General features: G+C 53.8%; 9 protein-coding genes across 9 annotated transcripts; 7 read left to right on the top strand and 2 right to left on the bottom strand.

The window, feature by feature from the left end:
* Window positions 1–1,092: 1,092 nt before the first annotated feature.
* BDV59DRAFT_175522 (purine-nucleoside phosphorylase) lies at window positions 1,093–2,749 on the top strand. Its single transcript, XM_073689274.1, has 2 exons — window positions 1,093–1,499; window positions 1,576–2,749. Exons 1-2 carry the CDS (start codon window positions 1,371–1,373, stop codon window positions 2,617–2,619), a joined length of 1,173 nt encoding a protein of 390 aa, XP_073549228.1. The 5' UTR covers window positions 1,093–1,370; the 3' UTR covers window positions 2,620–2,749.
* On the bottom strand, window positions 2,730–4,054 carry BDV59DRAFT_200809 (SGNH/GDSL hydrolase family protein; the record flags this gene model as incomplete). Its single annotated transcript, XM_073693669.1, has 4 exons — window positions 2,730–3,303; window positions 3,355–3,465; window positions 3,521–3,957; window positions 4,010–4,054. The coding sequence occupies 4 exons, from the start codon at window positions 4,052–4,054 to the stop codon at window positions 2,730–2,732; spliced, it is 1,167 nt and encodes a 388-aa protein (XP_073549227.1).
* Window positions 4,055–4,923: 869 nt separating this feature from the next.
* BDV59DRAFT_11676 (SDR family NAD(P)-dependent oxidoreductase) lies at window positions 4,924–6,155 on the top strand. Its single transcript, XM_073686711.1, has 2 exons — window positions 4,924–5,318; window positions 5,384–6,155. Exons 1-2 carry the CDS (start codon window positions 4,959–4,961, stop codon window positions 5,933–5,935), a joined length of 912 nt encoding a protein of 303 aa, XP_073549226.1. The 5' UTR covers window positions 4,924–4,958; the 3' UTR covers window positions 5,936–6,155.
* A 241-nt stretch (window positions 6,156–6,396) lies between these two features.
* Window positions 6,397–8,032, top strand: BDV59DRAFT_207087 (putative MFS transporter; the record flags this gene model as incomplete). The annotated part of the gene is made up of 3 exons (XM_073694929.1): window positions 6,397–6,604; window positions 6,659–6,721; window positions 6,774–8,032. The coding sequence occupies 3 exons, from the start codon at window positions 6,397–6,399 to the stop codon at window positions 8,030–8,032; spliced, it is 1,530 nt and encodes a 509-aa protein (XP_073549225.1).
* Window positions 8,033–8,807: 775 nt separating this feature from the next.
* BDV59DRAFT_200806 (acetolactate decarboxylase) lies at window positions 8,808–9,521 on the top strand (the record flags this gene model as incomplete). Its single annotated transcript, XM_073693668.1, has 1 exon — window positions 8,808–9,521. The coding sequence occupies one exon, from the start codon at window positions 8,808–8,810 to the stop codon at window positions 9,519–9,521; it is 714 nt and encodes a 237-aa protein (XP_073549224.1).
* Window positions 9,522–10,058: 537 nt separating this feature from the next.
* BDV59DRAFT_11650 (zinc-dependent alcohol dehydrogenase family protein) lies at window positions 10,059–11,364 on the top strand. Its single transcript, XM_073686703.1, has 3 exons — window positions 10,059–10,309; window positions 10,371–10,817; window positions 10,867–11,364. The coding sequence occupies exons 1-3, from the start codon at window positions 10,165–10,167 to the stop codon at window positions 11,337–11,339; spliced, it is 1,065 nt and encodes a 354-aa protein (XP_073549223.1). The 5' UTR covers window positions 10,059–10,164; the 3' UTR covers window positions 11,340–11,364.
* A 25-nt stretch (window positions 11,365–11,389) lies between these two features.
* Window positions 11,390–11,950, bottom strand: BDV59DRAFT_200804 (cupin domain-containing protein; the record flags this gene model as incomplete). Its single annotated transcript, XM_073693667.1, has 1 exon — window positions 11,390–11,950. One exon carries the CDS (start codon window positions 11,948–11,950, stop codon window positions 11,390–11,392), a length of 561 nt encoding a protein of 186 aa, XP_073549222.1.
* A 1,328-nt stretch (window positions 11,951–13,278) lies between these two features.
* On the top strand, window positions 13,279–16,035 carry BDV59DRAFT_175516 (sulfatase family protein). The gene is made up of 5 exons (XM_073689273.1): window positions 13,279–14,007; window positions 14,063–14,915; window positions 14,969–15,186; window positions 15,235–15,396; window positions 15,449–16,035. Exons 1-5 carry the CDS (start codon window positions 13,870–13,872, stop codon window positions 15,881–15,883), a joined length of 1,806 nt encoding a protein of 601 aa, XP_073549221.1. The 5' UTR covers window positions 13,279–13,869; the 3' UTR covers window positions 15,884–16,035.
* A 2,784-nt stretch (window positions 16,036–18,819) lies between these two features.
* On the top strand, window positions 18,820–19,881 carry BDV59DRAFT_207086 (putative 1-aminocyclopropane-1-carboxylate deaminase; the record flags this gene model as incomplete). The annotated part of the gene is made up of 1 exon (XM_073694928.1): window positions 18,820–19,881. The coding sequence occupies one exon, from the start codon at window positions 18,820–18,822 to the stop codon at window positions 19,879–19,881; it is 1,062 nt and encodes a 353-aa protein (XP_073549220.1).
* Window positions 19,882–19,903: the final 22 nt, after the last annotated feature.

Below are 19,903 nucleotides of genomic sequence, written 5' to 3'. Positions count from 1 at the left end.
CGATCCAGATCATGGATCGACAACGCCAAACATGTCATTCTTGCTCGTCATGGGAGATCTTCTGCGTCGTTGATCGTCCCTTGTGTCGCACCGCGTCGAGGTTGTGCATTTACTGTAGGGCATTGCCAAGTGGCCATGGCTCTTGGATTTTAAATTATGATAGGAGGTCATGCGTAATTTTTGAGATAGGATTTCCTAGTGACTGACATCTCTGGATAAAAGGCATAGTTATTTTATCAGAAGAAGTTCCGGGTACGTTGTGTTAATCTGTATGCTCCTTTATTCGGTCGCATGAGAATTAAGTAATCCCACGTGCATAATCCCAGCTGTGAAGTTTGTGGCTATATATGTTAAAGATACTACGGCATGAGACACTCCTGTTGCACCCCAGAAAGCCATATGTCTCTCATGGCTGTAGAATTTTACTGGGCTCCACTCTATTGACGATATTGAACGGCTTCGTAAGATCAGGTGATATCACCCCTATACCGTGAAGTACCCAAAGCGCATTGCAATGGCTATCATATGTGAATTGGATCGGGCGATAGCTCTCTAGGTCTCGAGATAAACTTGATATACGTACCATTTGCAGATAGCGTATCTGGATCGTGACTAAAGACAAAATTCGACGTGGGCCTCGGTGTCCTCCGAAGTAATTTCCTGCAGCGTCGGCACTTGTAATGACTAGTAAGATTATGCTAACTGATAGCCATAACAAGCTTCTTGTGAATTTATCTCCAAGTCTTGGCTCTTTGGCATTGTCAGCAACTGGCTTGGTTTGGCGGTTCGATTCCAGAGAACTTTAATAGCAGCCTTATTCCGTACGTATCATCATCTTCCATTATGACCCCAAGACCCGTCCGCCTAGGTAGGTACCCCACAAATGCGGTAAAATGTCAACAGTGAATGTTACACCCCTATCGTGCCCGAGTCCGCGTCAGCCATGCTTCATAAATTCCACTGGCTCAAACAAACCAAGGCATACGAGGGAATCTGGTCACTTGAGCGATACTGTTGTATCACAGTGTCAGTGCTTTCCGGGTTGTGCAAACATTCTCGCCATGTTCTACGATATAGCCTGTAGATGCATAGGATTGAGGCATATCCATTAGCAACCGTTACTTCGGAGTTTAAAAATGCCCTCGATGAAGGGCGAATAATTCTGTATTACATTACTCTTGATTTTCCGGCGTCCCTTACGCCGATCTTCCCCTATCGAGAAGCAAAAATGAATCGTATCAGTCGGAACCGCTCCGAAGCACCGCAATCCGTTTGAGACCCCTTGACAGCCCTGCCATAGAGATGAAATTATAAATCATCACTGGCCCAGCAGTGTCGACTTTGATTCTCGTGCGAGAGTAATATTCACCATGCAGCTTCGGTCAATCACTCCGTGGGCGCTGTGCGCCAGTGCGTGTCTTCTTCGCGGCGTCTTGGCAGAATCCACCAAGGGTGCAGCTCCTGAGAAGATTGCCCCCAAAGTATTCATCGTGTCTATGGTAGGTACCCGATACTCTACAGCCTCCGAGACCGTGAAGTCAAAGCCATAAAAACAACCCCCTAACATCATCGTAGTTTGAGCCCGAGGCCGCTGTGTGGTGGGGAATCCGCGAATTTGACCTGCTGGCCCACAACATCACCGTGCCCGGCGCATCGCCCTTGTTCCCCGATGTCCACTGCACGGCCGATTATGAGATTTGCCAGCTCGTCACCGGCGAGGGAGAAATCAACGCTGCTGTGACCGTCTCGTCAATTGCGTTCTCACCGCAGTTCGATCTCACCCAGACGTACTTTCTCCTGGCGGGTATTGCCGGGATTAGCCCGAAGGCCGGCACCCTCGGCGGCGTCGCATTTTCGCGATTCGCCGTGCAGGTCGCTCTACAGCATGAGATCGACATCCGCGAGCTACCGTCGAACTTCTCCACGTCGTATTTCCCCCAGGGCGGCTCGTTCCCCTTCCAGTATCCCGGAAGCATCTACGGCACGGAGGTGTTCGAGGTGAACGACGAGCTGCGCTCCATCGCCGCGTCTTTGGCTAAGAACGCGACTCTGGCCGACGCCGCCCAGGCACAAAAGTACCGTCGCTTGTACGCTAGTAACGGTACTGTCTACGCAGCTGGCGCTGCGCCCCCTGCCGTGGTCGAGTGTGACGTCGCGACAAGTGACGTCTACTACAGTGGCCACTTGCTGAGCGGAGCGTTTGAGAAGACATTCGATGTCTGGACGAACGGGACGGGCAAGTACTGCACCACCGCCCAGGAGGATAATGCGACGTTGGAAGCTCTTTTGCGCGCGGCCATGCATGGGAAGACAGACTTTGCTCGCATCATCGTCATGCGTACCGGCTCGGACTTTGATCGGCCCCCACATGGCGTGACTGCTCTCCAGCACCTTGTCTACGAATGGCAAGGAGGGTATGAGCCTGCCGTTGCCAATCTGTACAACGCTGGTGTCAAGGTGGTGAACGGGATCGTGAATGAATGGGACGCCAAGTTTGCGGCTGGGATTAAGCCTAAGAACAACATCGGAGATATCTTTGGCAGTCTGGGCGGTAAACGCACTCATGGACGTCGGACCTTGCAGTCGCGATCATTCCGGGGTGTACCTGAAATGGCTTGATTCTTGAAATATGCGTGCAAGCTCTAGATCCATGCATACCACCATAGGCACGCTTCGCGATAGTAGGTAGCTTGTCACTACTCGACATAGTAAGCTATACATTTTGCAGCCTAAAACAGGTCCAGAGGGAAATAATCCGCAATTGCCTGGTATCCGGCCACATTTGGATGCAAGTAATCGCCCGAATCGTACTTTGGCGCTAACTGCGACGGGATCTCTGGGTCCCGGACGACTTTGTCAAAATCCAGCACTGCATCGAAAACCCCACTGGTCCGGATCCACTTGTTAATTCTCTGTCTCGTCTTCTCCCTCTCAGGGTTAGAGTAAGGCTGAATGTCCGAATCCGCCTCTGGGGCGCTAAAAGGCGTGATCGTTGCACCGTAGACAGGAATGCCGGAGGCGTGGATCCGTGTGACGATCTGTTGGTATGCGACAATAAGTCTGTCACCGATGTCCTTCTGTGCTTCTGGGGTTGGATCTGCGACTCCAATGTCGTTCACGCCTTCGTAGAGGATGGCATACTTCACGTCGGTCTGCGCCAGGACGTCACGGTCGATGCGACTCAGGGTATTCGGGCCGAGGCCATCTGCGAGTATGCGGTTTCCGCCAGCGGCTTGATTCAAAAGAGCAATTGAACGTGTTGCTGGATTCTTTTGCATTCTCTTTAGTAACAGATCAGGCCATCTAGCTGACTGTTAGCTAAATCATCTTGAATGCGCGCTAGGAAAGTCTGACCGGTTGTTTTGGTTGGTAGTGCTGCCTCGTCCGTCGGTGATGCTGTCACCGACGATAGCACAACTGTGAGTGCGAGCCGGTTCGACAGCTTCAACCCCGCTGATGAAGTACCTGATTTGATCAGTATTGCATGAGCGATATACAATAAATTCGACATTTGACATACCAGTGATCAGTGCTCATCGCCGAAGCTTCCGTCATATTGGCCGCACCAACCCAATTGCCGAAACTCATCCATGAGGTAGTCCGACTTCCTGGGTGACCTGTAACTGCGCTACCCTCCTGGCCTTGTTCAAGGTAGATATCGACGGCTATGGTCTGCAGCCCCTTCACGGGGAGGTTAATGGTATCTGATACGACCAGAGCCCCATTTGGAATGGTTATGTCGGGGTTTCCGGAGAAAAGAACGTTTTTAGTCGTATTCTCCTGGATAGCTCTTGTTCCGAGTTCATCACCTACTGGCAGAGCGATGCTAACTTTTGTGACCCTGAGATCGTTCACTCCAAAAGTATTCGAGACGCGAAGACGTATCTGATCGGCAGACTGTGTGATGCGGAATGTCTGGCGAATTGTAGTATTTTTGAACACCGAGTCTGTCGCATTCTGGGCTACGTTAGTTTAAGTGTGGTCCCACGACATATACTTTTGGCCATACATAGGGAGCAGGAGGTAGATTGTAAGGTTCCACTAACTGGGGCATTGTTGCCCATACGCTGACCCAATGCTTGTTTCCATGTTGACGTGTCTTCAGATCAGATACAGTCGGATATGACCACGCGACATGTGGGAACAAGAACAGTAGCGACACGATTCGGTACAATGACGAGGCCATCGTTGCGGGTATGCACCATTAGGCTTGTTGGTTTTACGCACTACGAATCCGCCCTGGCCAGCACCCCAACATATAAATAGGCCATCTCACGAAGGAATGACTCGACACCATTGTGCCTGAAGAGCCATGAGGAGCATGATTCTTGCAGCAGTCGGCTAAACCGGATAAATGGGTTTGTTTCAGTCGTTATTCCGAATTAGGAGAGGAACCTCCGCATTATAATCCGGGCTTTAAGGGTAATAGGCGGAGGATCGACAGCAATGGCTTTTACTGAGCCCTGGGCTACCCATGTGGCTGTGTCTGGGGTAAGGAGCTCATCCTTCATATGTAGCAGTTGGTTAGGAGTCTTCGTCAAGCCCACAAGCAAAGCTTCCCTTGGCTCGAATAGCCCATCCTTTGGAATGATTTAATCTATTTATTCGAGTACATATAGGCTGTATCCTCGGCTGACCAGGGTATGCCAGTATATAATTAACCGTGGGCGCATGTCTTCAGATTGATTTCACTCCTCCGGAGAGTTGCCGCATCAGAGAGTGCACATTTATGATGAACTGATTGCACCGAAGGACTCGTTCGAAACCTCAGCAGACCAGACCATAGCAATGACTGCTATACAAGTTATGCAAGTCATGCAACTTGATGACTCCTATCGCCGTTAACTCCGCCATCCCCTCAGTGGAGACAACGCGATATATATAATCCCGATCCCTCTACAATGCGATGCTCCCAACCCTTCACCACCATCTCTTGCTCTATCTCAAGCTCGGACAAAATGACCGTCCTACAGCCCCAGAAAACAGCCCTCATCACCGGCGCGGCGTCGGGAGTCGGGTTTGCGACCGCGAAAATATGCCGTAGCCGAGGCATGCATTTGGCGCTCCTGGACATCGATGCGACCAACCTGGAAAAGGCAAGGAATGCGCTCGGGGCAATGGATCCTGGCCTCAAAACAGAAACGTATGTCATGGATGTGGGGGACAGGGGGAAATGGGTTGAGGTCGCGAAGCAGATCCACTCGACTTTCCACGGAGTGGATCTTGTTGTGCTCAACGCGGGGAAGGGATACAAACCCCAGAGCAGCCCGTACGAAGGGCGGGTCAAACCGTGGGCAGATGTCGATTACTGGAAGAAGGTATGTGTCGCATGTAGTATGGATTCATCCCAAGAGCCCTGGACTCAATTGAGTGTGGTTGTCAGACTTTCGATACCAACGTGTTCGGTCCGCTGAACGGAATCGAGGCGGTCATTCCTCTCCTGCTCTCGTCTACATCGCCAAAGTCGATCGTAATCACCGGCTCGAAGCAAGGCATCACCAACCCGCCTGGTGGTGGAAATCCGGCCTATAATGCCTCGAAAGCCGCCATCAAGAGTTTGACGGAACATCTGGCCCACGATCTCCGCTCGGATCCCGCGACCGCGCATATATCCGTGCATCTGCTGGTTCCAGGATGGACATGGACCGGCTTTATGGGGAATGTTGGACCGACAGACGAGCGCGAAGTCAAGAAAATGGCCGGTGCATGGCTCCCCAGTCAAGTCGCGGAGGAATTGGTCAAGGGGCTCGAGAAGGGGTCATTCTACATCATTTGTCCGGACGATGATGTCGACGCGGCCTTGGATCAGGCCCGGATGCAATGGGCCAGTGATGATCTGATCGAAGGACGGCCAGCATTGTCGCGGTGGGAGGCGGACTGGCGGGGACGAGCAGAGGAGGTGATTCAGGCAGATGCAGCTCGACGACGGACGTAGATCAAGCGATGCCCGGCATGTTAGTATGTTATATATAGATGCAGCTGCCAGATGATACGGAATTATGTTCTGCCCCTATCTGGGCCATAGGTACTGTACAGTAGATAGTCGGCAGCAGATAAGATACCGAATGCCACCATCTCCGCTTCCGTCCAAATTGACGACCGCCGATGATGCGGAGGTTAGCGTGGGGGTTTCATCGGCTGTCTATCACTTCGATGCGACGCTCCTTATCGTTGTTACAGCACTAATGATACCCCGGCTTTCCGCGGGAGACGACTGTCGGCGCTATATAACCCGTTGCGAGTGTCTGCTGTACATGGCGCATATATACTTCCCACTCTGCCTCCTTGCATCGAGCCCCCCTCTCCTCCTTTCTCCTCCTTTCGCCCTCCTCTCCTCTTCTAGAATCCCTCTTTCTCCCTCTATCTTCTCTTCTCTCACTGCCGGCGGCATCCGTGATGGCCTCGAGTGATGCGCCCCAAGCGGGGCTGTCCAAATATGATACTGCCAAATCCGCTGGTCGAGACTCGCTTCAGGACGACGCCAAAGTAGCATCTTCGGCTCCCGGAGTGTTCGACGATGTTGTGAGGGTGGTCGATCACAAGGCCGAGCGTCGACTGTGTCGCAAGTTCGACTTTCGGCTACTTCCGGTGTTGGCTCTCATGTGTAGGTCATTCGATATCACGGGCGCAGGAAGTATATGCTGAACTCGCCGCGCAGATCTGTTCAATGCCCTAGATAAGGGTAACTTGGGTAATGCAGAGACCGACGGCATGACCGAAGGTATGCTACTGGAGCAAGAACCCACGGGACAGCTCCGAACTGACAATACTAGACCTCAATTTCAAATCCGGCCAATATAACCTCCTGCTCTCCATCTTCTTCGTCCCCTACGTTATCTTCGCCCCGCCGTTCGCCATGCTCGGAAAGAAATTCAGCCCGGCGCGAGTTCTGCCCATTTTGATGTTCACCTTCGGCTCGTTCACCCTGCTATCCGCGGCGACCAAGAACTTCGGCGGCATCTTCGCTCTGCGCTGGTTCCTGGGAATGGCCGAATCCGGATTCTTCCCGCTCGTGATCTACTACTTGACAACCTTCTACCGCCGTGGGGAGCTCGCCCGCCGCCTGGCTATCTTCTATGCGGCGTCGAACATCGCCAATGCGTTCTCCGGTCTCATCGCCTTCGGAGTGTTCCAGATCAAGGGTTCCAGCCTGCCGAATTGGCGCTATCTGTTCATTATCGAAGGTGGTGTCACCGTTCTCTTCGCCGTTTTCGCCTATCTCTACCTACCGCGTAGCGCGGCAGAGGCCAAGTTCCTCTCCCCGGAGGAGAAGGAACTGGCCTTTCACCGGATCCAGGTCGACTCTAGTGCCGTGGTCAACGAGAAATTCGTGCTTCGCGAAGCCCTCGGAATCTTCAAACACCCCAGCACATACATCTTCCTGTGTATCGAATGCTGCATCGGCGTCCCCATCCAGGCCGTCGCCCTTTTCATGCCCCAGATCATCGAGCGACTTGGCTACGCCACCGTCAAAACAAACCTCTACACTGTGGCCCCCAACGTCACTGGCGCGGTGATGCTCCTTGTCCTCGCCTTTGGCTCCGACGCCGCCCGGATTCGCTTTCCGTTCATCGTGCTCGGATTTCTCCTCTCGTTCTGCGGCTTCATGGTTTATCTGTCCATCACAGACATCGACTCCCAGATTCAACTGGCATACTTCTCCACCTTCATGATGACCTGGGGCACCTCCGCGCCGTCGGTGCTCCTGAGCACATGGTACAACAACAACATCGCACACGAGGGCCGCCGTGTGCTCCTCACCAGTATTGGTGTGCCCTTGGCCAACCTGATGGGTCTTGTTTCGAGCAATGTTTTCCGCGAACAGGACAAGCCGAAGTACATGCCGGCGATCATCACAGTGGCCGCGTTCGGTGCCGCGGGCGCCGTGCTGGCTGGATCTCTGGGTACCTTCATGTGGCTAGACAACAAGCGGCGGAACCGGAGGGCGGGCATCAGTATCAAAGCGCAGGATGTTCCCACCGAGCGTCTGCGGGACGGCCCTGCGAGCCCCGACTTCCGCTGGTTTCTATGAAATTCCGATGTAACATAGTATTACGAAATGAAATGAACGTTGACACGACCCTCTTTCGATCATGCCATCATGCCCAGAGTAAGCGGAGACTGTTGAGAGCGGACACGGGGAACTATCCACCCCCACCCAATTTTTTCCCGACGACTCTCCACTTCTCCGCATCCAACGTGGGGGGTGTCTGATCCCCGGATTTTCAGCTCACAGCCAAGCTTTGACAGCAGTACTCTGCGTGTGACATTAGCTTTCACGCCCTGTTAACGCGCGTGTGGATGCTACCGTTGTACCACGGAGACGGTACAGTAACTCAAGGACCCCTGCTAGTAGGAAGAGAGCATAATGGAAGACCGAGCGGCTAAGTAGCCGGGAGGATTTAGTGCTGGGTTAGCGCCTAGCTTGGGCTGCCGACCAAGGCAAGTACCATCGGGTGTGTAGTAGCGTGGGATCGTGGCGTCTAGCATGTGCTTTCGGCTTATTGGCATTTGGTCCGTGTTGACCCCTTGCGCTTGGCCTGCCTGATAGAGCCAGGAGCGGAGCGACGGACGCCCCTTATCCCAATACGGCATCTAGACGGTGCCGTATCCTGTTCTTGTAAACCATATCCTCCAGTGGACTCATTGACGGTTGTCGATGATGGTGATCCTGGGCTCAACTTGCATGCCAGCATTCCAATCCAGATTGATGAATCATCCAATACGACTCCCACCCGGTACATCCGGGCTCCCATCACTGCGAACCCACGGACCATAATTCATCTAACCACCAGAACCACCAAGCTATGGCCTCAAATAATCTATACCAGTACTCCGTTGTGAGTGCTTTGATGCACGGTATCTGTGAGACGGGCCCAAGCATCAGCCACATCCTCGCTCACGGCGACCATGGCCTCGGCACCGTACCTCATCTCAACGGAGAGATCATCATCATGGACGGCAAAGCGTACCATTTCCCGCCGGACAGCCCTCGTCCCCGCAAGATCGATCCCACTGACCGAATGGCTTTTATCATGATCACCCGCTTCAATCCCACGTTTTCCAAACGACTCGCTACCCTGACAATGTCGTCCCTGGAAAGCGCACTCGCTCCTCTTCTTCCCACGCAACAAAACCGCTTCATCTCCATCCGCGTAGAGGCGACCTTCCCGCAGATCTGGTTCCGGGTGATTCCCGCACAGACGACGCCGAGGGAGCCTCTCGTGGACCTAGCGAGGCGCCAGTCGATCCGGGAGAAGGAGCATGTCCGAGGGGTATTGTTCGGCTTCTGGTCGCCCGTCTTCGCGAGCGGCTTTAGCGTTGCTGGGTTTCATCTACATTTTCTCTCCGCGGATCACAACACCGGGGGCCATGTTGTAGGGTTTGAGGCCGAAGATGTGAGTCTCGCTGCTGCGAGCATTGGCGAGTATCGTATTCAGCTGCCTGATGATGCGTCGTTTCATGAAGCACCTCTTGGATCTGTAGGGGCCGAGGACATTCATGAGGCGGAAGGCGCGTGAGTTCTGCAAGTCAATTGCCGCTCTGTTATCGATATCGAAGATACGAACATAATATCCAGGCTTCCATTCACTTTCTTAGAAGAATTGGTATTAATTCTAATGATAAACTTGGAGGAGTCAAAACTAATCAGAATATCCGGGAGTTAGAATACCGATCTCTGCCATATAAAGCACGATATTGGCACCGGGTTACTGGAAATTAAGAAGAAAAGAGAACGCGCGAAGCTCCTCCAAAAGGAGGACGAGGGAAAACAGAAGAATAAGTGATCATTCGTTGGTCTTTTTATACCCTATTATGAGTGATCGCTTCGCCTGTCATCTTACTCCAGCTACTAATAATGGGAAATGTCGAGCAATCGCGAGTCTGACATGCGTCCTAAGAAGCAAGCCCTATACTGAGCACTGGGCATCTCAACGCCCAACATCAACAGCGCATCCCAAGATGAGGACGACCTCTCCAAGCACGGAGATCGGGACATTTATTGATAATTCTTATCGCTAAATGTCTCCGAAGTGGGGCATCTCCAACTGTGACGTCGAGCCATTATTAAGCGTCTCCAACCACTTTTTCTCCAGCATCCCACCACAAGTGCACCACTGCAGCTTCATCGCTTAGGCTGCTTCCCGGCGCAATCCTATCACCATGTCTTCGCCCATCAAGCAATGGACCTCCGATCTCAGCGGGCTGGACGGCCTCCAGATGTCCGAGGCCCCCATGCCACCCCCGGGTAAAGGCGAAGTCCTCGTCGAGATTCAGGCAGTGTCTCTGAATTACCGCGATTACGAGGGTATGCGTCTATCTGAACCCATCCGTTCCTCTGGACATAAGGGCTAATGCCGATCCAACAGTCTGCATCGGCGAATACAACCACCACAAATCCGTCGGGAAGAGCGAGTCCGTCGTCCCATGCTCGGACATGTGCGGTGTGATCACCCAAGTTGGCGACGGCGTGACAACCTACAAAGTCGGCGACCGCGTCCTCTCGACCTTCCTCCCCGAACACCAGACTGGTCAGGTCACGGAGAAGGAGCTCTCCCAGGGCATGGGACACCCGCTTCCCGGTGTGCTGGCCTCCCACCGGGTCTTCCCGGAGTACGCCCTGGTGAAGGCGCCCAGCTACATGACCGCCGAGGAGGCGTGCACTCTGCCCATTGCGAGCGTCACGGCCTGGATGTCAATCAACGGGATGCGCCCTATGGGACAGAACGGCGGACAGGGCGAGTATGTCCTCTTGCAGGGTACGGGCGGAGTCGCAATCGCCGGACTGCAGATTGCAAAGGCATCGGGGGCTAAAGGTATGCGATCGCGAAAGGGAAATCATGGATGTGACTGACCTTACCGTAGCAATTATCACTTCGTCCTCCGACTCTAAGTTGGAGCAGGCCAAGGCTCTCGGGGCCGACCACGTTATCAACTATCGCACCCACCCCAACTGGGAAGAAGACGTAATGCGTGTGACTGATAAGCACGGGGCCGATATCATTCTCGAAACGGGCGGCGCTCAGACCCTCGAGAAGAGCTTCGATTGCATTGCCTTCGGCGGTCTCATCGACTGCATCGGATACCTCTCCGGCAAGATTGATGCGCCTGGCGAGCGGATGAATGTCAACCTGCTGGCCCTGCGACGGAACGTAACGCTGAAGGGGATCATCAACGGACCGCGGGATCGGTTCCAGGAGATGATCGAATTCTATGAGAAGCATCAGATCCATCCGGTCGTGAACAAGGTGTTCTCGTTTGATAAGGCTAATGAGGCATTCAAATTCTTGGCTAGCGGGAGCCATTTCGGCAAGGTTGTGGTTAAGGTGGCCCAATAAATGCGTTGCATATAGACAATCAATCATCAAATATACCATCTGTCCCCATATCACGAGCTACCCTTGATCTCCTTCTGGGCCCCCAAATCCTCTCCTAGCAGTTTTCCCTCCACAGTAAGTGGCTTAGAGTCCTGCAGCACAAACAGCATCCGCGTCCACTGGGTCGGGCTTGGATTCCGCCACTCATGCATAGTTCCTCTCTGTATAGCGATATCCCCTCGGTGCAAACGTCTCTTCTCCCCGGAGTCCAGCAGCATATCCACCTCCCCTTCTAGTACGATGCCGAAATCCAGGCTCTGCGTACGATGCATCAGCCCGGGTTGGCCCGCATTGGGCGCGAAATCCACCACCCGGCAGACGGTCCCACCACGCTTCACCAAGCCCAGATTACCATCCGCCATCGCCTTTTTATAGGCGGCGATGTCGCGTTCATCGTTCATGTCAACGGGGAATTCCGATGTGGCGTAAGGAACGTGAAACCTCATGGCGCCATTTTTGTAGTTGGTCCATGTGGAGGTGGCGTCGGTATGGATTATAGCTTGGCCCGCGTCGTTGTGTGTGGTGATGTAGCGTGTGAAGTCGGGGGGTGGAGGGACCGTGCTCTCTTCCATATTTGCTTTTTTCTTCTGGTATTATATGGCGGATCAGTCAATAGATAGATGCGATCTTGCACGGTGCAGCCTCGAACGGGGTGCTGAAGAATTTATGGGGGAGAGAGCGGTCAGCGATGGGCACCTGGTCCATCTTGCGGTGTAACTTACATGCAGCTTGTTCTGCAGACATTGGCATCTCGTTCAATTAAGTGTTTAGAAGCTGAAGTAAGCAATAATCTCTACATTCAATTAGTCTGGATGTATTAAACCGACGTGGCAGTCTTGCCATGACTGGCTGTGTTCACGATATCAGCCTGCAGTCATCAAGGTTAGGTATCACGGCAACAATATATACGCTTTCTTGTGCCTTGTTTCGTATGCTCGCTGGAACTTACTGGAAGTCTTGAAAGCTAAATTTATGTATCATTTAGTGTGTGCGTCATTTGGGATCAGCAGGATCCATCACACAAATAAGGTCACATACGTTGCCTCGTCTAATCATGGCAAAGACATATACGAGTACACGGCAGACGCAAGGTAAATCTGTTTTACATTCACTACGGCAGGTTCAATGACACGCACTTGCAGGTTCCGAGACCGTCAGATTGATCATCTGATATCGTACCTTCGTATACGCCCGCCTCGCTTAAGTAGAGTTCGAGGGTTAATGCCATTTAGTGGTTTTGTCCCATCTACCGGTCAATTGACCTCGGCTTGGATTTGCTGAAATAATGGGGCATAGAGAATGCAGTCTCCTGGCTGCCCTTTTTTAAACGGGAATTGAGGATAGCTGCGTGGGAGGGTTGTTGCGCAATTTGTTGTTAAAAGCGTCGGCCGTGCATTGATATGTAGCTTTTTGTTCTGGCTGTACTTAGCTAATTGTCTACCAGCTCATCTAGCAAGGGCATATTTGTGCCAAATCAGGATCTTTCGTTGACTTGATCCAAAGTCCTTCTCGGTCCATCCGCCACCGGATAAACCGATGCGAGTAGTGACATCTTACATCTATCAATCCATATTAACGCTGTGGATATTTTGGCATTGTTTATCCAATATATGTTCTTCAGTCCTCAATCAAGTTTATCTTTTCCTGAACGGGGCCGATTACATAGTGCATGACACAGCAGACTCCTAGTCGGTCCCACATATATTTAACAAAGTTTACTTCGTAGGAAAGACCCGACAACCACCTACCTAGTACGGATTAATAATGTATAACAGCAGTAGTTTCCTACGTCTATGTCGTTTTCCATTTTGACGAGTACCTAGGTAGCTTCTGGGTATTCGACAATGAGACGTCTTAACATCATCATACGTTCATAGTGGAGGCCAAGTCTACCCCTCTTCTTGCCAATGCACACCGCTGCACACTTGAGGTCACGCAACTATTGAATAACCCGCTGTGGACCTGGAGGTACACAATGACCTAAACTTTGCTTAAGCTACCCCTGGCCTCATAGGGTAAAATGATCGCCGACCCTGATCCGAATGCTACCGATAAAACGAGAGCCCATGGTTGAAGACGTGATGTAGACCCACACTTATATCATTCAGTCCATCTCTAGCACCATCGGCCGTGAGATTTCGCAATTGCGGCTTCACCTCGTGCATCTCCGCGCTTGACGACAGCCAGAAAACACGATGCAGACTTTGCTCTTAAAAGATAGCGGCCTTCCGGCTTTCTCCTCCGTTACTCGTCCCACCCGCTTCGAGCGATGATCCCCGGGTACGGATGCTCCCACCTTGTCTATCCTCAACGCTCAACATGCCAGTACCCGCATAGTGATCGTCCATTTCGAGGGTTTGCAATTGTGTGGAGAAATGATACAACTTAGTCACATATCGCGAGCTCAAAATTTGGCCGAGATAGGAGTTATATACCCCCTTCCTGTCCTGGGAAGGTTCCCAGCCCGATCTGGCAGTTCAAGACAACCCGCATGATGAAGCTCGCGTTAGGGTCAATGCTGCTCTGGGGCCTTTCCCTGGCCGCCAAGCAGCCCAACATTCTCTTTATTCTCACCGATGACCAAGGAAAGGACCATATCGGTGGGCTGGAACACATGCCACAGCTTCAGGTACGCATGTAACACGACATAAACAAACCACCCCATACCTAATAACCACAAACAGGAGAAACTAGTCCAAAAAGGAACATCATATCCCAAACACTTCTGCTCGGTAGCTGTCTGCTGCCCGTCCCGAGCCAACATCTGGACCGGCCGCATGCCGCACAACACCAACATCACAGACGTCGGGCTGCCGTACGGCGGGTATCCGCGTGTGGTGAGTGCTGGCTGGAACGACAACTACCTTCCCATCTGGATGCAGGAAGCTGGCTACGATACCTACTATGTAGGGAAGCTGTGGAATGCCCACACAGAGTCCAACTACAACAAACCCTATGTGAAGGGGTTCAACCAGTCCGACTTCCTCCTGGACCCGTGGACATACCGCTACTACCACCCGGTTATGACACGAAATGGAGAGAAGCCCGTCAACTACGCGGGGAACTACTCGACTGACCTGCTGCGTTCAAAGGCCGAGGGGTTCCTGGACGATGCCCTGGCCAACCCGGATCGGCCGTGGATGCTCACTGTCGCGCCGAACGCGCCTCATTCAAACGGGTCGCATGATCCATCGCGCGACGTGACATGGTACGGCGAGCCGGAGTTTGCGCCGCGCCATGCGGATCTGTTCAAGGACTACAAAATCCCGCGCGACAAGAGTTTCAACAAAGTTATCGAGGGTGCTGTCGGATGGGTGACCGATCTGTCGGAGCTTTCGCAGAAGCAGGTGGACTATATTGATGAATTCCAGCGGTGCCGCCTACGAGCTCTCCAGGCCGTTGACGACTTGGTTGGGGGTCTGATTGACAAGCTGGATAAGGCTGGCGTACTCGACAACACCTACGTCTTCTTTTCGACCGACAACGGGTACCACGCCGGGCAGCATGCGATGCAACCGGGAAAGAATTGTGGTTATGGTGTGTATAGAAGAGTCGTTTTCCCGCCCGTATCTCATACTAATGTTGTGTAGACACCGATATCCATGTGCCGTTGATCGTCCGCGGTCCGGGTATCCCTGAGAATGAGACGCTGAACGTGGTCACGAGCCACACGGATCTGGCGCCGACTTTCTTGTCAATTGCGGATACGACGAAGGAAGGACTCGACGGGACTCGTCTTCCTACGACATTGGAGGCTAGCAATGCTACCGACAAGAAGGAGCATGTTGCCATAGAGTACTGGGGACTGGTATGTTCAATGCCCGCTGATAAGTAACAATTTCTAACACTACGATAGGCCGTCCCCGAAGGCATTTACGGATACAAGAGCAACAAACTTCAGCAGGAGGGCAACAGCTACAAGAACAACACCTACAAGGGCATTCGTTTAGTTTCCGACGACTACAGCCTGTACTATTCGGTCTGGTGTACCAATGATGTTGAGTTCTTCAACCTCAAGGTAAGATACACTACCATCCTTCCTTAATAGTGCGACGCTAACGTGAATGAAGGACGATCCGTCCCAAACCGTCAATCTAGCAGCAAATATCTCAAACCACCAGAGTTATACCATCGCCGACCGCTCGCTCAATCAGATCCTCCCCCGGCTGGACGCTCTCATGATGGTCCTCAAGTCCTGCAACGAAGATTCGTGTCGCGAGCCATGGAAGCAGCTTCACCCTGACGGCGACGTGAGCAGTCTCGCCGATGCCCTGGACTCATCATATGATGACTTCTACAACAATCAGCCGAAGGTGTCGTTCTCGCAGTGCAGTCTGGGATACCATATCTGGGCGGAAGGCCCGCAGAAATATAATGTGTTCGGGGGCGGCAAAAGCGGCGGCCAAAAGAACGAGACGCTGACAGGGTTTCCAATTGAAGGTCAGAAACGCAGCGCGGCAGCTCGGACAATCAACAGAAGCGTTTGGGACTTCTTTTGGCAATAGAGGCTACCGGAGTTGGCGAAATGGTAGGAACGAATGATCATGATACGGAGGTGACCGATGAGTTCTATAGAGCTGGGGCATTGCATATAATCATGTCTAATAATACCACTATCGGGAATAGACGCGTACATAATTCACGATATATATTCACGGTGTATATTCAGTTCATTGCATGCTTGCTATTGACACTACATCCGGTACCTGCGCAAAGCTATGCGCTGAATGCGACTTTTATTCTGGTTATGCCGTTATACATAATTACCCCGTCATCCAGGGGTTCTCCACGGTCCACGGTCCATACAAAAAATTGGCATCCTTGCCCTTATGGTCAGATTTATCCTTGATCTCCTATCCCGATGATGCAAAAGGTCTGAAAACTTATACTTGCAGTATTCGACCCCTAACCCCACTTCCATTTACTCAGCGGAAAACGAGTTCTCCGACTCAAGGCAGAAGTCAGAGCTCAGTAAATTGCAGCGAATTTTAACATGAAACACGGGCTGCTAACTGTTTAGGAAGGTCTGTGTATTAAGCCCCTGCTGAAATCCCCAGAAAACTGGGCTTCTCAGTCGTATTCTATGTCTCCGGAGAAATTTCCCTTGCACTACGGATCCACGGTTGACCTACGTGGTCGGTGGCAATCCCGTCTTCAGGGACCTACAAGTACGGGCGCTGAAGGCCCATGATTCCAGCGCAGTCTTTCTCGGGACTGCGTGTAATCGACAACAGCAGCCCAGTAGATGGCCGTCTGGGACCAATTGCCACTACAGCCAGCCTACCTTAGACTACCATACTACCGAAACAGCCATGCCTCAAAAATGAGGATTGACGGGAATCGCTGGTACCGGTACCCACCTAATTGCCAAGAAACAAGCTTGTCGCAGCTTGTATCAGCTTGAGTTTCTGAACCCCTGGTCTCGACTCAACTCACCCAGCTCCTGCAGAGACAGGGGTCGTTCGAGTCAGGGACGGAAGAGAGAAATTCCAGCCTCAACGCACCCTGACTATTCTCCCTCCGTTGCCGGCCGGAGATTTCCCAGGATCAGCTTATGGCCGTTGACTTCATCCCGGCGGCCGAATATCCACCAGTGGGCGAGATGCGTCAGCTTTCTGCCGATCGCCAGCACAGGCCAGACAGACTAATACAACGATGAAGCACCGGTGGCCGCATCAGCACTGCCAAATGCGCTTTGGGTTTGCTTGGCTTCTGCTATCAATCAGTCGCCTACCGATGTTGCTTGTTTCAACAGATCCATACGTGCATGATCGTCGGGACATGGAGAAGATTGCTAGCCCTACCTGCTCCACCACGACAGCCTGGAATCCCTGCTGACGCGTGCTGCTCCTTTTGCTCGCTTAGGAGGCTGAAACCATGGAGAAGGTGATGAGTCTCCCGTCCGTTCATCAATACGGATCAGGGGATTCCACTCCAGCTGTGCGAGATCGGTTCCGCCTGGACCGCAGGCCTACTTAAACCGCTTCGTTCCTCGTTATCAGATGATGCTTTTCCAACTCATAGTCCCGGCGACTAAAGTCTACATTCTCATTCCTTGATCAATACCATTTGGCCTGGTTGCCACTGAATTCAATCCTTAATTCTTCAAACGCTCTTTAGAATTTCGATCTCCCCACAATGAAGCCTCAGACCGCCGCTGTCATCCTCAGCCTGCTGGGCTCTACCCTGGCCGTTCCCGTCCAGCGCCAGGAAGACCAAGGCTTCCCTACCGACGTCCAGCCCACCGGCACCCAGGGAGGTCACGGTGGCTTCCCTGGTGGTCCTCCCTCCGGGGTTCCTTCCGGCCTGCCCTCTGGCTTCCCGTCGGGCTTCCCCCCTGGCCCTCCTCCTTCTGGGTTCCCGTCTGGATTCCCCTCCGGCTTCCCGGGTGGCCATGGCGGACATGGCGAACATGGCCACGACGGTCCCAAGCCTTCTGGCCCCGTCCCCACTGGCCCAGCTCCCTCCGGCCCAGCTGGTCCCGCCCCAACTGGCCCTGCCCCGTCCGGTGCCCCTGAGGGTCCCTCCGAGGGCCAGGGCATCGAAGCCAGATCTCCCCAGGGATTCGGCGGCTTCGGTGGATTCGGCGGCGGCCAGGGCGAGGGCCAGGGCCCTTCGCCCAGCGGCGCTGCTCCTTCCGGCGCTGCGCCTTCTGGTGCTGCTCCCTCCGGCTTCCCTGGATTTGGACAGGGTGGTGAGGGCCAGGGCCCTACTCCCACTGGCGCTGTGCCTTCTGGCGCCATCCCCTCTGGCTTCCCGGGCGGTTTCGGCCAGGGCGGCGAGGGCTCGGGCGAGGGCTCTGGCCCCTCTCCTTCTGGTGCTGCTCCCTCTGGCTTCCCTGGATTCGGACAGGGTGCCTCGCCTTCGGGTGCTTTCCCCTCTGGTGCTGCTCCTTCAGGCGCTGCTCCATCGGGTGGTGCTTCCGCTGGCTCTTCCGGGGGCTTCCTCGACTGGCTCCAGTCTCTGTTCTAAACGATATGAGGTGCGGTTCCCCAATGGTTGGGCTCTGAATGGGGATCTCATGTTTGGTAGGATGTGAGATGAGGAGCGTCGATCCATTCGTTTAAATGTATATCAATGTCTAAAATGGATTTTCTTGAGCCGGATGTTTTGACGTACTAGATACTGCAGCCTCATACGGGTAGATAGATTCCTCCCTAAATGGTAGAACACTGATGTATATCTACATAACATACCGTGTATGCGTAACGCCTGCGGATAAGCAGCCCGATAGGACCAACTCCGATACCAAGTGGAGAAAGTAGCGGCATGCCATAGAGCGGACTGACTTCATGTACATACACTACAGTTTTCCGGCGGAAAGCCGCCTCCCGACATAGATATAAGCCCTAACAGCACTCCCTCAGTACACCAACATCCCTCATCCACAAGACAAATCTACAAAGTACACCTTTTCAATTCAACCACAATGAGTAGCACCATGGACATCCCCCTCCCCGCCCCCTTCTCCTCCATCCCCCGCACGCCCCTGACCCTCGGCCCCTCCCCCATCCACAGCCTCCCCCGCATCACCGCCGACCTAGGCCACAAAGCGACCATCTACGCAAAGCGCGACGACCTCAACTCGGGACTCGCGTACGGCGGCAACAAGACGCGCAAGCTGGAGTACCTCGTCGCCGACGCCCTCGCCCAAAACGCCGACGTGCTGGTCAGCATCGGCGGGGTGCAGAGCAACCACACGCGGCAGGTGGCGGCGGTGGCAGCACGCACGGGGCTCAAAGCGCGGCTGGTGCAGGAGCACTGGGTCGACTGGGCGGACGCCGGGTACGACCGCGTGGGCAACATCCAGCTGTCGCGGCTGATGGGGGCGGACGTGCGGCTGGACGCGTCCGGGTTCGGCATCGAGCACAAGCAGACGCTGGCCGCGCTGAAGGCCGAGTGCGAGGCGGCCGGCGAGCGGCCCTACTACATCCCCGCGGGCGCGTCCGACCATCCGCTGGGCGGGCTGGGCTTTGCGCGGTGGGCGGTCGAGGTGCGCGAGCAGGAGCGCCAGATGGGCGTGTTCTTTGACACCGTCGTCGTGTGCGCCGTCACCGGGTCGACCATGGCCGGCATGGTGGCGGGCTTTAAGCTGCTGGAGAAGTTGTACCCCGGGGAGCCGCGGCGGACGGTGCTCGGGATTGATGCGTCGGCGACGCCGGCGGCGACGCGCGCGCAGGTGCTGAGGATCGCAAAGAGCACGGCGGCGAAGATCGGGCTGAGCGAGGAGGATGTGGCGGAGGAGGACGTCGTGCTGGAGGAAGGGTATCATGCGGGGACGTATGGGATTCCGGATCGCGCGACGTGGGAGGCGATCGAGTATGCGGCGCGCATGGAGGCGTTTATTACGGACCCCGTGTATGAGGGGAAGAGCTTTGCGGGCATGGTGGATTTGATCCGCAAGGGGAGGATTACGGGGAATGTGCTGTATGCGCATCTGGGGGGACAGTTGGCGCTGAATGCCTACTCGGAGATTGGGGCGCTGCAGGGGAAGTCTACGTAAGATGGATAGATAGATAGGAAGA

This window comes from Aspergillus ambiguus (assembly GCF_047715705.1).
Source record: "Aspergillus ambiguus strain CBS 117.58 unplaced genomic scaffold BDV59scaffold_10, whole genome shotgun sequence".
NCBI lineage: Eukaryota > Fungi > Ascomycota > Eurotiomycetes > Eurotiales > Aspergillaceae > Aspergillus > Aspergillus ambiguus.
The sequence above is the reverse complement of the archived record's forward strand: the minus strand, read 5'-3'. Positions and strand labels throughout refer to the sequence as shown.